General features: G+C 37.5%; 2 protein-coding genes across 8 annotated transcripts; one reads left to right on the plus strand and one right to left on the minus strand.

The window, feature by feature from the left end:
• Positions 1-470: 470 nt before the first annotated feature.
• Positions 471-18,275, minus strand: nf2b (NF2, moesin-ezrin-radixin like (MERLIN) tumor suppressor b). 5 transcript variants are annotated; one of them, XM_017493015.3, is made up of 17 exons: positions 18,137-18,275; positions 16,194-16,300; positions 11,683-11,808; positions 10,183-10,305; positions 9,995-10,078; positions 9,375-9,443; positions 8,486-8,568; positions 7,863-7,938; positions 7,634-7,771; positions 7,182-7,256; positions 6,829-6,942; positions 6,542-6,664; positions 6,088-6,305; positions 5,896-5,998; positions 5,269-5,408; positions 4,936-5,089; positions 471-3,660 (listed from the first exon to the last, which is right to left on the minus strand). In XM_017493015.3, the coding sequence occupies exons 2-17, from the start codon at positions 16,281-16,283 to the stop codon at positions 3,613-3,615; spliced, it is 1,764 nt and encodes a 587-aa protein (XP_017348504.2). In that variant the 5' UTR covers positions 16,284-16,300; positions 18,137-18,275; the 3' UTR covers positions 471-3,612. The 5 variants fall into 5 exon arrangements, with proteins under 5 accessions (XP_017348504.2, XP_053543780.1, XP_017348503.2 ...); XM_053687805.1 differs by having other exon boundaries at positions 471-663; positions 6,530-6,664; XM_017493014.3 differs by having other exon boundaries at positions 6,530-6,664.
• On the plus strand, positions 16,615-22,604 carry mettl27 (methyltransferase like 27). Of its 3 annotated transcripts, none has more exons than XM_017493016.3 (6): positions 16,615-17,600; positions 19,667-19,785; positions 19,892-20,020; positions 20,138-20,273; positions 21,731-21,823; positions 21,970-22,604. In XM_017493016.3, exons 1-6 carry the CDS (start codon positions 17,582-17,584, stop codon positions 22,173-22,175), a joined length of 702 nt encoding a protein of 233 aa, XP_017348505.1. In that variant the 5' UTR covers positions 16,615-17,581; the 3' UTR covers positions 22,176-22,604. The 3 variants fall into 3 exon arrangements, with proteins under 3 accessions (XP_017348505.1, XP_017348507.1, XP_047017634.1); XM_017493018.3 differs by having other exon boundaries at positions 16,617-17,579; XM_047161678.2 differs by lacking the exon at positions 16,615-17,600 and adding an exon at positions 18,221-18,361.
• The last annotated feature ends 593 nt before the right edge of the window (positions 22,605-23,197 follow it).

Here is a 23,197-nt window from a genome sequence, read left to right on the forward strand (position 1 = left end):
AGTGATGTTCTCTTGTAGTTAAGGAGGAAATAAAATCCCCACATGCCGTCAGGCCGAAATGAATTGCTTAATTCTGCCATCTTTAGGTAGAAATGGGAAATATTGCTTTTGGGAATTAAAGCTTAATAAAAAGACTTAAATAATAATAATAAAAAAATAAAAATAAAAAAAAAAGAAAAAGAAAAGAAAAAACACATCCTACTGGGAATCAGCCAAATGGTTTCAAATACAGGTTGCCAGATTCATAGTTTTTACACCAAATTGGACTTAGTTTTGGAACAACGGTGTGTGGGACAAGCTAGTCCACAGGTGGAAATTTGTGGGTTAGCTTAAAAATAGTCCACAGACACCAAGACCTTGGTTGAAAAGAAGTTGTTGAGAACCTTCAGATTCCTGTGACTGGAGTTGAGAACCCACTGGCTAGAGAATGATACAACCACATACACCATAAAAAGGCATGTACAAACAACTTGTAAAAAGTCATCATTTTATTTGTGAATTAGTTTTCAATTCACTACACATAAGAGGTGTCGGGATGTGTAACAGCTCAGTGATGAAGTCTTTGTGCTGGCGAGCAGAAGGTTGCAAGTTCAAATCCAGGTACTGCCAGACTGCTGCGGTTTGGCTCTGCCCAGCTGTAGCCTTTAACTGAACTCTGCCTCACTTGTAAGTCATTTTAGATAAAAAAAAAAACAAACAAACCAAAAAACAAACAAATATCTAATTACATGTAACAAAATGTAAATAGTAAACTGTGGCAGATTCAGATTAAAGGCTATAATACTGCACTTCAGTAAAGACTTACATATGGCACTGAATCCGTATAAACATTTGAAAATGTTTTTTAAAAAAAAATAAAATAAAAAATAAAAAAGAAGAAGAAAAAAAAAAAAAAAGAAGAAAAAGAAAAAAAAACTTCCACAAAACATACAAGGCACTTGTGAGCTGCAGTTAACAAAAGGATAATGATAAATTAGCATTTGACACACGGGCAAAAATGGGCAGGTTTCATTAAAACATGAATAATTGCCTTCTGTGCATATGGTTATGTATTAAGAACAAAGGAATGTTTCTCACTAAGCACTATGACGTTATGATTATGTGCTACAAAAGTAGTGTGTTAATGGAGAATTGTCTAATTTTCAAATTCAAAGCAGCCTGAAAATCCTTTGAAAATCACTAAAGCCCAAACATTTTAATGACTGGGAATTTAGATATTCCAAATTCAAAATCATATAAATCATGCACTTTCATATGGACCAGGAAGACACACAGAAACACCACACACAAAAAAAAGAAGAATACAACTGGTATAAGCCACCAACATTCTGAAATGGAGAAAACACTTGTAAAAAATTATGACATTGGGTTTAAGTATAAATAATTTGAAATTAAGAATGGCCTGTTTGTTTTTCCAGCACAACATGAGAAATGTATAAGAAAATTTGCATCACTGACAATGGGGAAAAACCGCATAGCAAAGAAAATGTAGTGTTGTGCTGTCATTACACTTCCTTGAGATAACCATTTAATCATGAATGAGTGGTGCAGCCGATTTAAATACTAAAAACTGAAATGGTTCATTTAAATCATCTGAAAGCACACTTGAATTCGCACATCCTGGCCAATTCAGGTCATATGAACTTTACTGTTTTTTTTTTTTTTTAAATTTCATTTCACAATGTTTACCATAATGCTGTTTTAGAGGCACTACCTTGAAAACAGTGCTAAAATTGGCCTTTATAGTAGAGAGTAGTTTAGTTTTTGTCCTGTTAGTGTTTCTGTAGTTCAGTATTGCCTTTGATGCAGTCCTGAATTTCAGCCTGTATCATTCTTATAAAGTTATAAGACATAAATGCGCTATTGTTTCTATGATAACAACTTACACAAAGATTTACATGGCAAAACATGTTACATAATCGGATTTAAAAATGTGTGTAATTGTTGAAATGGCTAAGTTTGGGTGTGGAGACGTTTATTTAACGTTTACAGGAGTATCCAATGTCAGCGTTCTGTAATGGTCAGGTAAAGCTGCAGCTCTAAGTTTTCTGACATGGGAGAGTCCTCAAAACAAAGGAGTTTACACTTTACATTTGTAAAATTGTAAGTTGGAAAATTACTATGGAATAAGAGGATCCATCATTCATTCGTTGAACATCTTCCTATAACAGCACTCCTTGTTGTATTAAAAATAAATCAATAAATAAATAAAACATCCACTTCGCTGCAACACCTACTAGAACGCAAAATGAAGTGAATTATATTCTATAGAACTTTAGACTAAGGGTTTGTTTTTGTCAGACTCGTCTTATCCACAAGAACAAAAATGAAAATAAAGCCATAAAAGGAGAAGTCCAAAGATGTGTGAAAGGAAAGGACTGCAGCAGAAGCTTGGGTGTATTGCCAAATCCTTTACCATACGATGGGGAAGCCAAAAATTCCTGGAATTCAAATGTGGCCTAAGCATTTTTCTTTTGAAGTGCTTAGGTGACTATGGGAAATCATCATGAAAAAAACATCCAGAGAAGTGGTGCACCCGGAACTGGATCTTGCATATGGTTATACATTTAACATTCACAGTAATCGCCAGAACTCGTTCCTTGCGACTTCTTTTTGCTACCAAAATTAAAAATGAGACTAAAAGGGAAAAGATTTGCCGCCGTGGAAGAAATCCGCACAACACCACAGGAAGCTCTAGACCTGATGACAAAAGATGACTACAGGAAATGTTTCCAAGAATGGGAGAAACAATGGGACAAGTGTATTGCATCACAAGGAGAGTACTTTGAAGGGGATTAAAGGAGAAATGCTGTAAGTTTTACAACACTAGTTTTTTTTTTTTTTTTTTTTTTTAAAACAACAACCAATTACGGGAATTATCGGGGCACCTCTCGTAGATGAAGAAAGGTAAGAGTGCCAGGTTCCATGTCCTCTGACTGGGGTGGGTAAACCGTAAAGCAGAAACCGAGCTGCCAGAACAGTAATGCATGAGGACTGTTAGACTTGCTGTGCAGCATTACACTGGGAACATGCTTCTCAATTTCCCCCTGTATTAGTAACAAACACTACATAAACCTGACTTTAGCCATGCACGTTCAAAAGGCACTAGTGCAAGAGGTCAGCTACTTTTCAGCTGAAACACAGTAAGAAATGTGGCACCAATGAAATTTTGCTCAAATGAAAAAGGTTGATGGTGACAAGCAGTTGCACATTAGTTAAACTTAATTTAACTGAATTTAACCACTGTACAGTACCTTAGTGAAATATAAAGAAAGAAAATTCAGTATTTTTCCCCCCACAAAAACAAATTTTAGGACATTGTCTTTAAAAAAAAGAAAAAGAAAAAAAAAAAAGGATTTGCAAACATTAAATAATTGCTTGAAAGGATATCCCATTAGCTACTACAGTAAAACCGGTGTTGTTCTGTCATAGCATTTTTAGTTAGAGATACTAAACCTGTCAGTATAATTATTTAAAACCACTTTTTACCCCCAAAGCATTTTGTGCAGGAGTGTGTATAAGTGTGCTTGATATTGTACATTCCCTGATGAGTGTTGCACACTGTAGTGTTGATTTCATAACCTCCTTCCTCCTTGTCAGACTTATGTCTGGTCACACCTCCTCGAAGAAAGCCATCTGAGTCATGTAGGCTGAGTTCCTCTGCAAAACACCAGCATACAGTAAAGTTCTAAAGTTGCGAGATGAAAACTCTTTTCTTAAAAACAACCCAAACCATCAAATTTATTTGACATTCTATATATAGTTTGTTTGAGCCTAATGAGTTACGTGTTTAATAATTTTTTTAAAATCCTCTAGCTAGCCTACAAACCTGCTTGAAGTACCATGACAGAAATGCGTGTGATTAAGCTAACAAATTTATGAGACATATAATGTAAGAAAGATATCGTCCTGCCTGTTGTTGATAAACGCCAGTGGTGACGTTTTACAAAGCGAGTACGTAATCATGTTGCCGGAAATTGAGTCATCAGTGTCCCAATGTGTAATGAGCCAGGGTTCTTACCAGTGCCCGAACTCGTGTACACGATATACTGATTCACGACCTAGGGAGCTAGGAGGCAGATTAAGACACACCCAATGTCTACAAATAAATCAGACAATAAATGCACATGGAAACAATTACAAGTTACACCTTGGGTAGGAATATGATTAACTGACAATTACTTTATAGGGGTGGATAAATCACTAGCCTGGGACAAGCAGATTTCATATATGAGCTATAGGTTTCAAAATAAACAATATTTCCTGTTGACTTGTACTTCTGAAATACAAAAGCTTTTATATACACGTGTGTTTTTAAACATGATGCACCTCAATGCTAGAACTACACTGCACTACACACGTGGGCCAAGGCTCAATCTGGATGATGGTAGAATGATTTTTAGGAGGTGGATTAATTATCATGCACAGACGACAGGAAAACGAGGAAAAATATAATGCGGCACAAAGCGGTCGTATAGTGCTGCTGCTATAAATAGCAGTTACCACATGGTTAAACATATCGACAGAAAATAAAGGCTTCAGCCAGACTTGTGGTGCGAGGAGAGAACATCGCAGCTCATAGCTGAAATATTTACCAGAGATTTGCTAACTTTTTGTCACAAAGACAACTTGCTACATCAAATACGTTATCAAGAAAGCAGGTAAGGTTTCCAGGCAACCAAAACATGGCACTGGGTAGTATGGAGTTCTCGCATGTCCGGAGGGTGGTTTATTATTTGTACTCCCCTGCTTTAGATAGTATTCAGCATGCATATAAGATATACAATGCTTCAAAACTTAACGTCAGGCTGAATCAAGGAACTGTACAAAGTTATCTGCCAACATCAGTTATATAGAATCCCACTTGAATTTACTAGAGGTTACACAGAGTGCACTTTGTTGATGCTGTGTTGTGGGCTTGTGTGTGTGTCTTACGTTGCTGTGGGGGATGTAGGATGGTTCGGCATAACCCCTCAGGTTGTAAAGCCCTGCTTGCTGCTGCTGTTCCTCCAGCTTCAGAGACTCGATCTCTGACTTCAGTTCTTTCAGCTGGTCCTGCAAGTGCTTGCTCTTCTCCATGTACTCTAGCCTGGTAGGCATGCACGCACACACACAAGTTTGTATCCCACAATAAATAACAAATATAAATGATCTCATTACAATGCTTGCACCATAAGCAGGTACATGTACTCAAATAAGGAGCAGTAAATGGTCAGGTTTTCCTATGATACATTAAAATGTTGCGACGTTACAAAAGCACATTTGTACCGTTCACGTTCGATTTCCATGGATAGTCTCTTCATGTCCGAGTCTTTGAAGTCCAGTCGGTATGAGGCGGCCATGTCCGGCTGTATCTCCGTACTGTCAGGGCCGGGTGGGGGTGGAGGACTGGAATATGCAGCTATCAACTGAAAAACAGCAAGATACACAAAAAATATTTTAATTTGAATCACTGAATTTGGGTATTTACTAACAAGGAAAACCTCATACTGAATTAGGGGCTGACCTATATGAATTTAACTGACAATTCTAACAACACACTGTAACCTCTACCAGGAAAAGCACACAGAAAATGAATAAATGAATTCTTCTTCACAAATTCTGATCACAGATAATACTAACAGTCCAAAATTGGGCAGTCAGAGTGTATCAGACATAATACATAATTATGAGTTAAATTAATAGGATTGCTTCAAACAACAGATATAGCTATGGAAATAACAAAACATGATGGTGTGTACTGTTAAAGGAAAATAACCTTAATAAAGTTAAAAGCAACCTTAATATCAGCCTATTTCATTAGCCATTTGTTAGACTTTACTTTGCATATTTAGAAATAGCAGCAAAAATAAACTAAACAAAATCTAAGAAATCTAAAGCTAATGTCAGTTTTACTGGGTATGTTGTTTTGGTGATCTCTATCAGCTTCTGCTTGGCTCTGCGTTCTGCATCTTTGGCCTCGTTCAGATCCTGTTTTAGATGGTCAGCCTCCTTTGACCTGGAAAGCAAAATGAAACACTGACTTACTCTTGGGTGTTCTGCGCACACAAGCCGAATGAAAATGCAGAGAAAGTTCTGAATGCAGACCTCCTCTCTGACTGCTCCACCAGTTTTACAGCTAGCTGCTCCGCCTCCCTCATCTTCTGCTCCATTAGCCTGTGCTCCTCTTTAGTCTTGAGGGCTGTGACCTCCAGCCTCTGTCTCTCCTGCTCTGCTTCGGCTGCTTTGTGAGCCAGCAACTTTGCCTCCTCCTCAGCAATCTGGGCCTTCTCCGCCAGCAAGTCGGCCGTCTCCTCAGAGCGCAGCTATAGTAGGAGGAAGGAGGAAGATAAGACAGTCTGACAAACATGCACATACAACATCACTGAGATTCTGTACGTAGACCAGAGCTGCAAGAAAAACTATATTCCACCAGATACAAAATGTAGAAAACTGTGTAAATTAGATTTTTTTTTCTACCATTTACTCAAAGCTCTCTATACAGAAGTATCTTCTAAGTACATTGCATTGAATTACTTTCTTTACTTGCCAAGTTTCTCACCAGAGCTTCATTAGCCATACGAGCCTCATCCTGAAGCTGAAAGAGTCTACGCTCCATGTCTTCTTTAGCCCGCTCCGCATCCTCCCTCAGCTGCTTCTCCCGTGCTAGAATCTGACGTTCCATCTAGTACAAATAAGAAATCCACAAAATTAAAATGAATTTGAAAAGCTATTTGACCAAAACCAACACCAGAAAACAAGAGTTCTGGAGAGATCTGACAACTAACCACAGTGTAATAAATAAATTTAAGACTTTATATATGCGCCAATGAAATACAAGAAGCAGACCTTTTTCCTAGCCTTCTCTTCCTTGGCCTGAGCCTTCATCTGCTGCACTTCAATGGAGTCCACCTTCCTCCGCCTCATGAACAGATCATGGTTCCCAATACACAGCTGTAAGATCTTAGAAATGCAAAATAGGAAACAGTTAAGATAATATTTCTTGGAAATATAAATATAAATATATATATTTTAATTACACACACACACAAAATATATATACACATATATTATATATATATATATATATATATATATATATATATATATATATATATATATATATATATATATATATATAGATAGATAAATAGATAGTAAAATGTTCTATAAACAATATTTATACAAAACAGATAACTTACCAACTTATTCACTCTGAGCTGTGAAGAATAGAATTTAAAGACGTCCTTCTTTTTGTCCAGTGGCTTAATAGTAAACTGTTTGCACAACACAAACAAGATTTTAGAGTTCTATTGGGAAATACAGCACTGTGCATAGGCCTTAGGCACCCTATTTGTACAAACTTTGTTATAGATTTTCATTTTACATTTCGAAACATTAGTTTTCCAGCACAAAATTAAATGTTACAAAAAATGGCACAAATTGTACATAAAACAATAAACGGCACAAATTGTACCGGAGACTACTCTTTAGAAAAATTATTATTTTAATATTTTGCAGATTCTGCAAGGGGTATGTCAACTTATGAGCACAACAGTATAATGCTTAATCTGCTATGCTCTGGCACAAAAGCACTAAACCATGTAGAGATATAGTTCGGCATGTTTTTTGTGGAACCGGTCCAATCCAATACCTCTTTCTCACTGTAGGAGATGTTACGGATACCGCTCCAGGGGAAGGACTTCTGGGGATTCAGTTTGCTATTAGGGCTGTAGATATGAAGTCCCTGGGCATCGACACCAAGCAGGAGCTCCTTGTCTCTCTTATTTTGCTGAAAAAACCACAACAACTTATCCTTATATCTCTGTTTATTATAGACACATTCAACATCTAACAAAATATTAGATAAGATGATGACTTACTGTGATTGAAAAATAGCTAACGCCATACATGTCGAGATCCTGGGCTATTTTCAGATACTCCATTTCCGCTTCATCCCTGAAAAATATATGATTAGACAAATTTACCTTTTATTGTGCTTTTTGGTTTCTGCTGAATGTGAAAAAAGGCACTAGAAGTCTATTAAGACCTGCCTTTTTATTTATCTATTTTATATTTTATTATTCAGAACTTTATGGTTTACCAGTTACTAATACTACAAATAATATGTGAATGCAATGATATTTAATAGGTACAGTTTTGTAAAACCTGTTTTTTTTTTCAGATGTACTGGCTGTAAGAATACTCTCCCCTAGAAGCTCAAGCTAAACATCATTATTATTATTATTATTATTATTATTATTATTATATTATTCTGCCCTATGTATTGTAAAGGGAGATCTGAAATTCAGCCAAACAGGGAGTTAAAAAACTCATCACCATGAACAAAATATGATATTGAATATAATGAGCGTGTTTGAGTCAATCCTGAACATGTGTCTTTTCCAAACCACTGATACACTGCTGAATGATGAAGCACTGATAACTGCTCAATGAAAATGTGCAAAAACATCTACATATCACAATCATCAGGAAAAGGTTTTACCTTGCTATATTTCTGTGTTCAGCATACCAAGCTGTGATCTTCTCTTCCCACATCTCTGGTGTCATCTGATACTGCATCAGGACCTGGACAGTCACATATATAAAAACACTGAAATTAGGTTTATACCTTTGCACTGCTCAATTCTTCACTTTGATCGCTCAGAAGGTGTGGAACCATTTTTATAACAGCAGTTCTTACAGTATTCCAGCAGCAAATCATGTTTATATTAATGCCCTCATTCTAATATGTTATCGCTTCTAACAGCTCATTCAGAAGGAACTGTATGGTGGACGCTCCACGTAATTCAACTCTAACATTAAACAGATCAAAAAATGTGTTGATATTTAACAAAGAAATCAAATGTTATAATCAGATATATGGTGATGTTTTCTGGAAGGAGGTTTATTAAAAACTTTTGGAATGAGTCTCTAGTTAAAGCTCTTTATAACAATTCAGATATACAGTTTTCCAGCAAAAGAATTTCAAGAACAGTCATGCTACCTTTTTCAGTTTGTTGATAACAAGTAGCATTTAAAATATATATATCTTGTATTAAGTTCAATAGTGAGTGAGGGAGTGACTGTTTATAGCTGGTATAACATAAATGATAACAGGAACTAACATGTTTTGTACATGTTCCATGGCACTAAATGTAACTATAAACTGATAAAGAGTATGTTGCAAAGCTGGCAAAACTGCTGCTTTGGGATGTTTTTTCAATGCATAATTGATTATTTTCCTATTACATCATGCATTTTTATTATTTTATTACTTACCTGAATGTCACAAACTTTTATTTGATAATAAAAATTACACAAAAAGCAAATGTACATTTGCTCACTAATTTCTTATTTAAATAATTTCTAAATGTTCGGGAGTCAATACTTACCCTTTTAGGCAAGAGTTCATCTTGGGCCAGGAAGCCTGGCTTGTGGAAGTTTGGGTCGTAATCCCCATACTGCATAAAAAAAAAAAAGCAATGTAAACACATAGTAGCAACATTTACATACAGTCAGAAGATTTATTAGTAATTTTACGGACTCCTCGATCTAATAAATAAAAACTTTATGTCTGAATTTAAACTGGATTACCACAAGCTCTAGGGAGTACATCCAAGTGAAATTCCAATCCAATCAAAGGAAGTAGACAATCTATCTAGTGATCCGTTCATAAAACGGAAGAATAACAGCATTGCAAAGATTCATGATTGATTAGATTTATTAAAATTCATTATAAATATCCAACTTAAAGTTAAAATGCAAAAAAAAAAAAAAAGACAATTTCTCTTCTTTCTCTATGGTAACAATAAATGCTTCTCTTTGCATGTAATTGATTTGGTTCAGATTGCATGTAACATACATGGAAATAGAATTTTTAAACACATCAAACTGATGAAACTCTGAAAAATAAACACTGCCAATGAAGCTGGTTGAACAGAGAGACTGGTAGCATGACATTAAGTGTAAATAACAGTAGAACTATTTTTAACATTGCATCATAAAAACTGACCTTTGCTTGAACAGCATATGATGCCAACAGGACAGAGGCCTCTGGAGAACAAAATATCTCCTCATCTAGTATTTGTTTCTTTACCTTGGTGAGATATAGGGAATTGTGGAACATTATTGTGAGATTTATACCAATAATTTGGACATGAAAAAATACAGAATTATAACCACTGATAAACTCTCACTCACTTGTAAGAAGAAAAGGTGCTGTGTGATTTCCTGAACAAGCTCCTCCTCGACTTTTTCAGGAAAGAATTTAGCAAGAAAGTGAAATGTTATAGGAGAGTCCGTTGGTACATCTTGATCCAATACCTGGGTATAAAGAAACAGTTTAAAGGAGGAAAGTTGTGTAAGTGGTGTAATTTTTTACACCAAACTTAGAAAGTCAGAATTCAACCTGAAAACACCAATCAGCCATAACATTAAAACCACCTGCTTAATATTGTGTAGGTCTCCCTTGTGCTGCCAAAACAGCTCTGACCCGTCAAGACATGGACTCCACAAGACCTCTGAAGGTGTCCTGTAGTATCTAGCACCAAGACATTAGCAGCAGATCTTTTAAATCCTGTAAGTTGCAAAGTGGGACCTCCATGGGCCGGACTTGTTTGTCCAGCACATCCCACAGATGCTCATTCAGATTAAGATCTGGAGAATCTGGAAACCAAGTCAACACCCTGAACTCTTTGTCATGTTCCTCAAACCATTCCCGAACAATTTTTGCAGTGTGGCAGGGAGAATTATCCTGCTGAAAGAGGCCACTGCCATTAGGGAATACCATTGCCATAAAGGGATGTACTTGATCTGAAACAATGTTTAGGTAGGTCGTGCATGTCAAAAGTAACATCTACAAGAATGCCAGGACCCTAGGTTTCCCAGCAGAACATTGCTTAAAGCACCACCGCTGGCTTGCCTTCTTCCCATAGTGCATCCTAGTGCCATCTTTTTTTCAGGTAAACAACGCACATGTACCCGGCTGTCCACATGACATAAAAGAAAAAAATTATTCATCAGACCAGGCCACCTTCTTCCATTGCTTCATGGTGCAGTTTTGATGCTCATGTACCTATTATAGGTGCTTTCGGCAGTGGACAGGGGTCAGCATGGGCACTCTGACTGGTCTGCAGCTACACAGCCTCATACTCAGCAAGCTGTTATGCACTGTGTGCTCTGACACCTTTCAATCACGGCCAGCATTAACTTTGTCAGCAATTTGTGCTACAGTAGCTCTTTTCTAGGATTGGACCAGACAGGCTAGCCTTCGCTGCCCAGGCACATCAATGAGCCTTGGGGACTCATGACCCTGTCGCCAGGTCACCAGCTGTCTTTCCCTGGAAGACTTTTGGTACGTACTAACCACTGCATACTGGGAACACCCCACAAGACCTGCTGTTTTGGAGATGTTCTGCCCCAGTCGTCTGACAATTTGGCCCTTGTCAAAGTGGCTCAGATCCTTACACTTGCCCATTTTTCCTGCTTCCAACACATCAAGTTTGAGAACTAACTCTTCACTTGCTGCCTACATATCCCACCCCTTGACAGGTGCCATTGCAATGAGAAAATCCATGTTATTTACTTCACCTGTCAGTGGTTTTGATGTTATGGCTGATTGGTGTAAGTTTGTGCGAAAAAGCCTGGGGAATTAAATTGAGCATAATCATTTAAACAGAGAAAGCAAGTAACTCCACTTACCCGTTTATCAGGCTTAAGCCAAGCATGTGTGTCTTTCACAGTGTACCGGAGGCCAAAGAACCAAGTTTCCCTCAATCCAATAGTACGGCACACCAGATCAAACAAGTCTTTCCCTTTCCATTTTACCTAGTAATAATACAATATCAAGCATCACAATTACTGGAATCCAGTATTCCAGTTCATTAATTATTAAGACCTCTTTAAAGGAAAGATTGGAATGGTATATATCGTCAGCACAGATTTACGAACATAGTTCAAATATATAAATATTCGATTTCCTATATAAAATTTGAACAGTAATATTTTGCCTTTTTATTGGAGCCATGAATCTTTTTATTTCTAAATTTCCATGAACAGAACACATCTGGTTCAAGTTGATATTATTACTAAACCTGTTGTGGACCTATTGAGGTTTGGATTAAATCCATTCAAAAAAGTATTTTCAAGTATACTGTTGCACATTTTTAAAAACACTCCACAGAACCCAGAACTGGGTCAATTCAAAAGTGCCTGGGTACAGACTGGATAAATTTGAAGAGCAAACGTTTAAAACTCAGTCATTATTTACACTGGATTAGTCTTACGCTGAGAGGTTAGGTAAAATAAATACATCTGCAGTATCTTGAAATTTTAGACCTGTACTGAATCCCTCATTTCAGTATTTTTTTTTTTTTTTTTTTTTTACATGTGTGGAAATATTACGCTGTATTTTATCTTCTATAAAATGACCAATAGAAATAATCACATGGTAATATATAAATTAGCCATGCAATCTGAAGCCCAGCGTATATTTTAGTATTATAAAAATACTCCAGGAACTGGTCTCCTTTTAACATTTCCCACCAAAAACAAAAAGTCCAGGCCAAGTTTAAAATACAAAACAATGAAATGTAAGTGACTTCTAAAAGATCTTGTAAGCAAACAGATACTCCTGGGACTTTTGGGTAAATTATTGCATTTCTGGCACAAGTAAATCCTACATACATGTTATAGGCATAAGATCTACTAATGATCAAATGCAACTTGCATGGCTACAACCCCTATAGCAAGTGCTAATAATAAAAGTCAACCAAGTCATATGCATGGAATGTGGCATACCATGAACTGAATTATGATCGCTTATCATAATTACAACAGACATCCTCCAGCAACATTACTGAACAGATATACAGTATCTCACAAAAGTGAGTACACCCCTCACATTTTTGCAAATATTTGATGAAATCTTTTCATGTGACAACACTGAAGAAATGACACTTTGCTACAATATAAAGTAGTGAGTGTACAGCTTGTATAACAGTGTAAATTTGCTGTCCCCTCAAAATAACTCAACACACAGCCATTAATGTCTAAACCGCTGCAACAAAAGTGAGTACACCTCTAAATGAAAATGTCCAAATTGGGCTCAAAGTGTCAATATTTTGTGTGGCACCATTATTTTCCAGCTCTGCCTTAACCCTCCTGGGCATGGAGTTCACCAGAGCTTCACAGGTTGCCACTGCAGTCCTCTTCCACTCCTCCATGACGACATCACGGAGCTGGTGGATGTTAGAGACCTTGTGCTCCTGCACCTTCCGTTTGAGGATACCCCACAGATGCTCAATAGGGTTTAGGTCTGGAGACATGCTTGGCCAGTCCATCAACTTCACCCTCAGTTCCTTTAGCAAGGCAGTGGTCGTCTTGGAGGTGTGTTTGGGGTCGTCATCATGCTGGATTACTGCCCTGCGGCCCAGTCTCTGAAGGGAGGGGATCATGCTCTGCTTCAGTATGTCACAGTACATGTTGGCATTCATGGTTCCCTCAATGAACTGTAGCTCCCCAGTGCTGGCAGCACTCATGCAGCCCCAGACAATGACACTCCCACCACCATGCTTGACTGTAGGCAAGACACACTTGTCTTTGTACTCCTCACCTGGTTGCCGCCACACACGCTTGACACCATCTGAACCAAATAAGTTTATCTTGGTCTCATCAGAAAACAGGACATGGTTCCAGTAATCCATGTCCTTAGTCTGCTTGTCTTCATCAAACTGTTTGTGGGCTTTCTTGTGCATCATCTTTAGAAGAGGCTTCCTTCTGGGACGACAGCCATGCAGACCAATTTGATGCAGTGTGCGGCGTATGGTCTGAGCACTGACAGGCTGACCCCCCACCCCTTCAACCTCTGCAGCAATGCTGGCAGCACTCATACGTCTATTTCCCAAAGACAACCTCTGGATATGATGCTGAGCAGGTGCACTCAACTTCTTTGGTCGACCATGGCGAGGCCTGTTCTGAGTGGAACCTGTCCTGTTAAACCGCTGTATGGTCTTGGCCACCATGCTGCAGCTCAGTGTCAGGGTCTTGGCAATCTTCTTATAGCCTAGGCTAGAGCAACAATTCTTTTTTCAGATCCTCAGAGAGTTCTTTGCCATGAGGTGCCATGTTGAACTTCCAGTGACCAGTATGAGGGAGTGTGTGAGAGCGATGACACCAAATTTAACACACCTGCTCCCCAATCACACCCGAGACCCTGTAACACCGACAAGTCACATGACACCGGGGAGGGAAAATGGCTAATTGGGCCCAATTTGGACATTTTCACTTAGGGGTGTACTCACCATTGTTGCCAGCAGTTTAGACATTAATGGCTGTGTGTTGAGTTATTTTGAGGGGACAGCAAATTTACATTGTTATACAAGCTGTACACTCATTTCTTCAGTGCTGTCACATTAAAAGATATAATCAAATATTTACAAAAATGTGAGGGGTGTACTCACTTTTGTGAGATACTGTAAAGCTCTGGAAAAAAAATTAAGAGACCACTGGAAATTTTTCTTAAATCAGCATGTCTACATGTATGGCAGCCATTCCATTCCAGTGTCTGTTGAATTCCAACACAGGCACACCTCATTCTACTGAATGAGGGACCGATTAGGTGATCAACTGAACCAAATCTAATTTAACGAGGAAAAGTATAAAAACCACTGCTGTGGTCATCACTGTCCTCTTGCAATAGGCCCAACTGGATGGCAAAGACAATGCTAGTAGTACCTCAAAAGTAATTGGAATCAAAATATAATTACTGACCATGCCAAAAGAGTTGAAAAGGAAAGTTTTTAGTGAGGAAAAGAAGGGTTCAATTCTGGCTTTACTGGCAGAGAGAGAGATACAATGAGCGTCGGGTTGCTACTATCCTTAAAATTTCAAAGACCTTGTTCATAAGATCAAGGTCAAGCAGCAGACATTGGGGACAACAAAGCTACAGACTGGCAGAGGGCGAAAATGACTCTCCACTGATGGGGAAAAAGAATGGTGAACGGCAGCTGGGATGAAGTGCACAGCGAGGACGGTTCAAAACAGGCTCCTAGGGGCAGGGCTTAAGTTGTGCAAAGTTAGAAAAAAGCCTTTCATCAATAAGAAGCAAAGAACAGCCAGGCTGAGGTTTGCAAAATACCATAAGGACTGGACCGTAGAGGACAAGCGTTAGGTCATCTTCTCTGATGAGTCCAATTTTCAGCTTTGCCAAACACCTGGTCATCTAATGGTTAGAGAGAGACCTGGAGAAGCCTACAAGCCACAGTGTCTCGCACCCATTGTCACATTTGGTGGAGGATTGGTGTTGATCTGGGGGTGCTTCAGCAAGGCAGGGGGTGCTTCAGCAAGTCTGGGCAGATTTGTCATTGTGAAGGACACATGAATCAAGCCATGTACAAGGTTGTCCTGGAGGAAAACTTGCTTCTTTCTGTTGTTGTTCCCCAATGTTCCACAACTCTGAGGATTGTTTTTTCCAGCAGGACACTGCTCCATGCCACACAGCCAGCTCAATTAAGGGGTGGATGGAGAACCACCAGATCAAGACCCTGTCAAGGTCAGCCCAATCTCCCCATTGAAAACCTCTGGAATGCGATCAAGAGGAAGACGGATGGTCACAAGCCATCAAACAAAGCCGAGCTGCTTGAATTTTTGTGCCAAGAGTGGCATAAAGTCACCCAACATCAATGTGAAAGACTGGTGGAGAGCATGCCAAGACGCAGGAAAGCTGTGGCGCATTGAACATGGGTTATTCCACCAAATATTGATTTCTGAACTCTTCCTAATTTAAAACATTAGTATTGTGCTGTTTAAAAATGAATATGAACTTATTGACTTTGGATTATTCGAGGTCTGACAACCCTGCATCTTTTTTGTTCATTTGACCAGTTGACATTTTCTGCAAATAAATGCTCTAAATGACAATATATTTATTTGGAATTTGGGAGAAATGTCATCAGTAGTTCATAGAATAAAACAAAAAAAAATGAAACACATACCTATAAATAGTAAAACCACAGAAACTGAATTTTGAAGTGGTCTCTAAATTTTTTTTACAGAGCTGTATGTCTAGAAAACATAGCTTGTCTGAATAGCACTTTATATAAACCTGTAATAAACTCCTGGTTGTCATTTGATCAATAATCAAAACTATGATAATCATATTGTATCTAAATGGGGTGGTGGGGATTGTTGCATCCCTATGCAGTCTAAATTACCTCACAGCTGAACTCCATCTCTGCATCCATGGTGCTGACTTTGACTTTAAAAGTCTTGGGTTGTTTCTTTTTAAGACCCAGAATCGACATTTTGAGCTATTAATGGCCTTAAAGAAGAAATACATAAATGAGCATTTCCTAGAATAGTCAACAATGCACAATACAGTGGAGGTCATACATTTACATACCTCTTGCTGAATTTGCAAAATGTTAATAATAAAAAAAAAAAAAAAATAGGGATCACAAAAATTGCATATTGTTTTTTTTTTATTTAGTACTGCCCTGAATAAACTATTTCACATAACAGATGTTTACATATAGTCCACAAGACACAATAATAACTGAGTTTACATAAATGAAACAGTTCAAAAGTTTACATATGCTTGAGTCTTAATACCACATGTCGTTACGTAGATGATCCACAACTGTTTTTATGTTGGGAGAGAGTTGTTCATGAATCCCTTGTCCTGAGCAGTTAAACTGCCCACTGTTCTTCAGAAAAACACTCCAGTACATTCTTTGCTTTTCCGGCATCTTCTGCATATTTGACCCCTTTCCAATAGCGGCTATATGGTGTTGAGACCCATCTTTTCACACTGAGGACAACTGAGGGAATCGTACACAACTATTACAAAAGGAGCAAACATTCACTGATGCTCAAGAAGGCAACACGATACATTAAAAGCCAGGGGGGTGTAAACTTTTGAACAGGATGATTGGTGTAAATTGTGATTATTTTGTTTAATGATTTTTTCCCCATTTAGTACTGCCCTTCAGAAGCTACACAAGATATTAACCATACATATTTCCCAGCAGACAAAACAGCAATTTACACTGAACATCTTGTTCAAAGGTTTATGCCTCCTGTGTTGCCTTCTTGAGCATCAGTGAATGTTTACACCGTTTGTAATAGTCCTGTACGAGTCCCACAAATTGGCCTACATTTGAAAAGATACTCAAAATCATATAGCCAGTGCTGGAAAGGAGAAAATATACAGAAGATTCTGGAAAAGCAAAGAATGTGGAGGACCTGGAGGATTTTTAACTGCTCAAGAAACACAAGGGACTCATGAACAACTCTCTCACAACATAAAAACAGTTGATCATCCACGTAACACCACACGGTATTAAGAATCAAGCGCGTGTGCAATTTTTGGATCCCTCTTTATTATTATTTTGCAGATTCTGCAAGGTATATTTAAACTTATGTCCCCAAATTGTACACAACAATAATATTATAAGAGTAAAGGTTTCTACTTAATGAAGGTTAGTGGGAGTGTGTGTACACAACTAGTCATATCGTGTTTAATGCAAATCACATTCATACAGTTGATAACGGCTCTAGCGATATGATATACGAGTTGCATGAAGTGTAAACAGCTGCAGGTATGTGCCATGACTTACATAGTAAGTAAGCGTATGTGTGTATGGAATAATATAATGTTTCGATAACTGCTGCCAGCTTTTTGCACATGTTTCTTTTCTCTTTTTTATGCACTAGCTTCTCATGCAGTCTATTTAGTTATGTTGCTAATTTGCCAGCTAATATTCCCTTGTCTCATATTAAACTAACTTCACTGTTAAACAATAGCTGTAGCTAACTGTAACAAGCAAGTTAACTCATAACATAGAAGCTAAAAATAAATAAATGAACAAAAATGAGAGGCGGTTGCTTTTTTTTTTTTAAACTGTCTTGTTGTCCATATGTATAACAAAAAATCCTAAATCTTAACCTTAATATAATCTTAATCAGCACTTAAAATAGTGCTGTCTGGCTAGTTAGAGAATACCAACCCATACACAGCGATAACTATTTAGGAGTTATTTTATTTTTTTTGCTTTAACTATCTAGTTATGTTTAAACCGGTTAAGTTGTTTTTGTCAGAGGATTCGTTTGCAGTTTTGTTAAGAAAATGGCACAATGAGTTAAAGAAAGCGACTACCTGACTCCTTTCGTCCTCCGGTTATTGTTCCAGGCCGAATCCCCGGAGTAAAGTTTCCGATTTCTCCGCACAAAGGCGAACAACAACGCGGATAAAAGTTGCAGCTTGGACCGCAGCTAATCAACTAGCTGACTAACCTTTTCGCGCTACATGCAACCAACAGCAAATAAACTCCGAATGAACACATCTGCTACGTGGGCTAGGGTCATATCGATAAATATAAAGGTATTGTATGGCTATTTCGAATGCTGCTGCAATTGAATTATTTGGTAGAGTAGAGAAAGATTGTTATTGGCAGAAGTTTGCCCTCAGAAGCGCTCTACAGGCGAAAAGGAGAACTGCAAAACGTTAAATGTAAGGTACAATCTCCTGTAGGAGTTCACAAACTTTTGCAGCCATAGACTTCTTTCAGTCTCTAAATTTTTTTTTATGAATACAATCCAAGAATTCAATTTTAAGCACTTAAAGTGCACCTATTATGGTTTTTCAAATATTACCTTTCATGTGGTGTGTTATATAGCTGTTTGTGAACACAAAATAAAGTTTCAAAAAAATCAAAGCGCACAAGTTATTGACTCCTAAAAGAAGGAACCAATTCTGAACAACTCGACAGAAACGAGTCGTTAATAATTCCAGACTTACTTCCTGTACTAACTTACATAGGTTTGTAACAAAAAAAAAGCCCCTTCTCTGGTCTTCATTGGCTGCCTGCTGAGAGCGGTAGACCAATCACAACAGACTGGGACATCTGGCCAATCAGAGCAGAGTATGCTCTCTGAAAGGAGGAGTTTAGAATGAATCCTTTAGAACGGATCATTTAACGAGTCCTTTTTGACACGAAAAAAAGGTAATGCTGCAGTTCAAATTATGAGCACATTAAAGTGTTTTTTGACCTTGGATGCATGTAAACTAAAAGAATAGAAAAAATACAATAATAATTGTGGCATGTGCAAAAGTTCGGACACCCTTCCAGTTAAAGTCCATCCATCCATCTATTTTCTGTAGTGCTTATCCTACACAGGGTCGTGGGGGAGCCTGGAGCCTTTCCCAAGGAAATCGGGGCACAAAGCAGGGGAAACCCTAGATGGGGTGCAAACCCATCGCAGGGCACAATCGCACATGCTCACACACCCATTCACACACTACGGACAATTTAGAAATGCCAATCAGCCTACAACGCATGTCTTTGGACTGAGGGAGGAAACCCCCAAAGCACAGGGAGAACATGCAAACTCAATTCAAACTCCCAACCATGGAGACGCGAGGCAAACATGCTAACTATTAAGCCACCATCCCAGTTAATGTCTCAAAATTTAATTCACTTGTTAAGACCTTAATTAACTCACTAGGCAGATCAAGAATTGTGACTATTCATAGCAATTCCAAAGCATAATAAATTATCTGACTCTTCAAACATTCTGTTAATACTCAACAATCGTGGGCTCTTCTAAGCATTTGAATAAGCATCTGAAAATGAATCTATTCTGTATTACCTAGTGACAAATCCATTCTATTCTTGTTTCCCATAAGTAATGGCAGATACCAGGACTTTTGAGGATGTGAGGAATACAGTTCTTTCAGCCCATAAAAATACAGGGTCCGAGGAGAAGGTTACGTTCTATAACACTTGGGCTGAAAGCTATGAACAGGTAACCAATACAAAAGCAGACACTTTTAGATGCTTATTGTTATGGCTGCTCTCACCACTGAACCCAATCCAACATGTAATGAATGTGTTTGAAATTGTTTTTGAAGGATACTGCAATATTGGACTACCGTGCTCCTTTTTTAGCTGCAGAATGCATTGCTTCACACTTCACCAGTGAGAAAGAGAGAGCTATTATTCTGGATGTGGCATGTGGGACAGGGCTGGTCTCCAGACATGTAAGAGAACAATTTTCATGTTTTAATATTATTTTCATGTTATTTCTATCTTCTTTTGATTCACATGATTTACTTGTTAGGGCCTCTAAGATAGTGTGAATGATTGTCTTTCTGCAGCTGAAGAAAATGGGGTTTCGTCACTTTGTGGGAGTGGATGGAAGCGAGAAAATGTTGAATCTGGCCACAAAAACAGGCCTTTATCAGGAGCTTAAGCAGTGCATGCTGTGTCAGGATCCCTTGCCTGTTCAAGATGGTAATAAACTTTTCGTATCCAATCCTAACTGATAATGAAAATGTGAGAGACCCCAGATTTCACAGATTTTTGTTGTTGTTGTTGACTCCTAAAAGAAGGAACCAATTCTGAACAACTCGACAGAAACGAGTCGTTAATAATTCCAGACTTACTTCCTGTACTAACTTACATAGGTTTGTAACAAAAAAAGCAAAAAAATTAACATGGATTGTTAATCAGACCACCCACACTACAGCAATTTCCCATAATAAAATGCTTTCAAATGCTCAGGAATCAGGTGTTCCATCCAATAATACTGACAGACTGAACCTGTGATCTTCAGAATTTCTAATGAATAAATGTGACTTCACATCAAAACAAACATGGTGGATGACACCTTCACACAAAACAGTCATCATCCCCCTTAAACTACATGACATTGTGTCAGAAATACTGAATGTGATTTACACATTCCACACCATAGGCTAACATAACATATGTAATGAAAATACAGTGCCTTGCATAATTATTCACCCCCTTGTACTTTTATACATTTTGTAGTCTTTCAACCTGGAACTGAAAGGCACTTAATTGGGGATTTTAAGTCATGAATCTACACAAAATAGCCCATAGTATTGAAGTGGGAGGACAAATCAATATAGTTTTCAAAATTATTTACAAATAAAAAAAGAACATAAAAGTTTTGATTGCACCTCTGTTGCGGTGAAAGCCTTAAATTAGTTCTGGTGAAACCAGGTGCCATCAGATAATTACACCTAATTAGTTGAAGTCCACCTGGGTCATGTGATTTTAATAGAAATACACCTGTTCTTGGCCCCAGAGTTTGTTCGAGAACATACCGAATATGGAACAATCATGACTTTGCCTAGAGGAGGCCATTCAGAACAAATTAGTGACTGGGTAAAGAGGAGTTCAGGCAGTGATTGATTCTGGGGAAATTCTGGGGAAATTCTGGGGAAATAAAATCTGATACAAATGATATAACTGGAGATTTAATTTACTACATAACTTTTTAGAGTACTAAAGATGAAAGTGTAATTTAATTAGATTACACGTGGATCCTTTGTGCACGACTGCTGATCTTTCATATACGTCTATATAATAAAAATCTTGTATAGTTTCAATAAAATACAAAATAAAACGAGGAGCAAAAAGACTACTTGGCTCATAAAGTCATTCTGAGACCAATCCATTATTAGTCTCAGATGTATAAACAATATTTTCTCAGCGGTAATGCTGGCTATTATGCACTTCATGGTCACACTTAGTAATCCTTGATTCACTGCTATCAAAAATGTAATTAAAGAATTCATTAAAAGTAATAAATCAGATCACACGTTCTCTGAGATGTAGTCTACTCTCACTATAAGTATTTGCAGTACTTGCAGTCCATTTCTATACAGCACTGTACAGGATTAGTGTATGTTTTTCTAAGATCACTCTTTTTATCATTTCAGAGTCATATGATGTTGTAGTCATTGTGGGAGCTCTGAGTATTGGGCAGGTACCAGTGACAATCATCAAGGAGCTCTGGCAAGCCACCAAGCCAGGTACATATCCTCATCAATACCTAACGCATGCACATACACATGAAGTCCATTATATGTTCTCATTTTCAGACATGTCATGTAATGTGTGCATATGAGATGTGAAATCTGGCTGTTTCTTTTTAAACTACATTGCTTTTTTGCTACAGGTGGCTATGTGTGCATGACTACAAGAGGGAATGCTGATAATCTCGAGTACAAAGCAGAGCTGGAAGGTGTGATTCGAGCAATGAAGGAAGAAAAGAAATGGAGTCGTGTAGCTGTCACTGTAGTGGACAAGTGGGAGAAAGCGGTGTCTGAACATGAGTTTGGGTACATACCTGGAGTCGTTTATCTCTATCAGAAAGCTCATTAAATACGGACGTGGTTGTGCTAGAATAGCTGGGAGCTGGGAAACATATTATACATAAAGATATACAATACATATGCATGGCCTTTAAATAGTAGCAGTAGCCTAATAGTGATTTTATGTGTAATATTTCAGCAAGTGAATAGGACAAAAACAATGGCCAATGAAAACAGTTAAAGAGAGATCGTATTTATGATTAAAATCTCAATATAAAAAATACTATTGTTACAGTGATTCTAAAATTAGCACTCATATTTAGATACAAAGCTGAACAATTTTTTTTGTTGTTGTCTCCACAGTATAGTCTTGCTGTTAAATAATGCGTTTATCCACAGTTACTAATCACTGAATTGGGACTCAAAATAATGATTGATTAATATCATTAAAACCAAAATCATATTATGGAAATAAATAATAAACTGTATTATACCATAATACTGTTGACTTCTTTATTCTGACTAGTCATAGGGCATTTATTTTATTGCACTGTTTCAAACATGTTATTAATTCTATAGAAACGTTTCATTTCCAGAATCTTGTATGGTGTACTTAATCGAGGTAAAGTTGTTCCTTAAAATTTTCCAACACAGGAAAGTCTTCAAGACAAAGAGCTTTCTGGTTTCTCAGCAACATGAAAAGCATTTTTTGTCCTATTAACCTCAACACAGAGAGAAAACAGAGTATGGTGAGGGAATTACTTTTATAGCTGCTACTGTGTAATGTAAGTGAAAACAGGAACTAACTTGTTTCATGCACTATCCACAACAATAAATGTAACTATAAACTGATATTATAAAAGCGATAATCATATGACTTTAATTTTAAAAAAGCAAAGTTAAAAAAGTACAAATGTTTGTTATTAAGCTTTTGTAGTCTGGTTCTAAAGAGCCCACATGAAATGCTTAAAAACTTTTTTTTAAATAGATCTATATTATGGATAGGAAACATAGTTTGATTTTTAAATAGATTTACATTTATGGCATTTTGGCAGACACCCTTATCCAGAGCAACTTACATTTATCTCATTT

This window comes from Ictalurus punctatus, chromosome 18, assembly GCF_001660625.3.
Source record: "Ictalurus punctatus breed USDA103 chromosome 18, Coco_2.0, whole genome shotgun sequence".
NCBI lineage: Eukaryota > Metazoa > Chordata > Actinopteri > Siluriformes > Ictaluridae > Ictalurus > Ictalurus punctatus.

Bases quoted from the DNA above. Each gene is read 5' to 3' on its own strand.
- nf2b (XM_017493012.3), bottom strand. From the start codon at position 16,283: ATGTCGATTCTGGGTCTTAAAAAGAAACAACCCAAGACTTTTAAAGTC. The intron at 7,772-7,862 runs GTAAGTCATCAT...TGGTTTTTTCAG, and splicing joins TTAGCTATTTTTCAATCACA to CAAAATAAGAGAGACAAGGA. The intron at 7,257-7,633 runs GTATTGGATTGG...TTGTGCAAACAG, and splicing joins TCTCCTACAGTGAGAAAGAG to TTTACTATTAAGCCACTGGA.
- mettl27 (XM_017493016.3), top strand. The intron at 20,274-21,730 runs GTAATAAACTTT...TTATCATTTCAG, and splicing joins TCCCTTGCCTGTTCAAGATG to AGTCATATGATGTTGTAGTC. The intron at 21,824-21,969 runs GTACATATCCTC...TTTTTGCTACAG, and splicing joins CTGGCAAGCCACCAAGCCAG to GTGGCTATGTGTGCATGACT.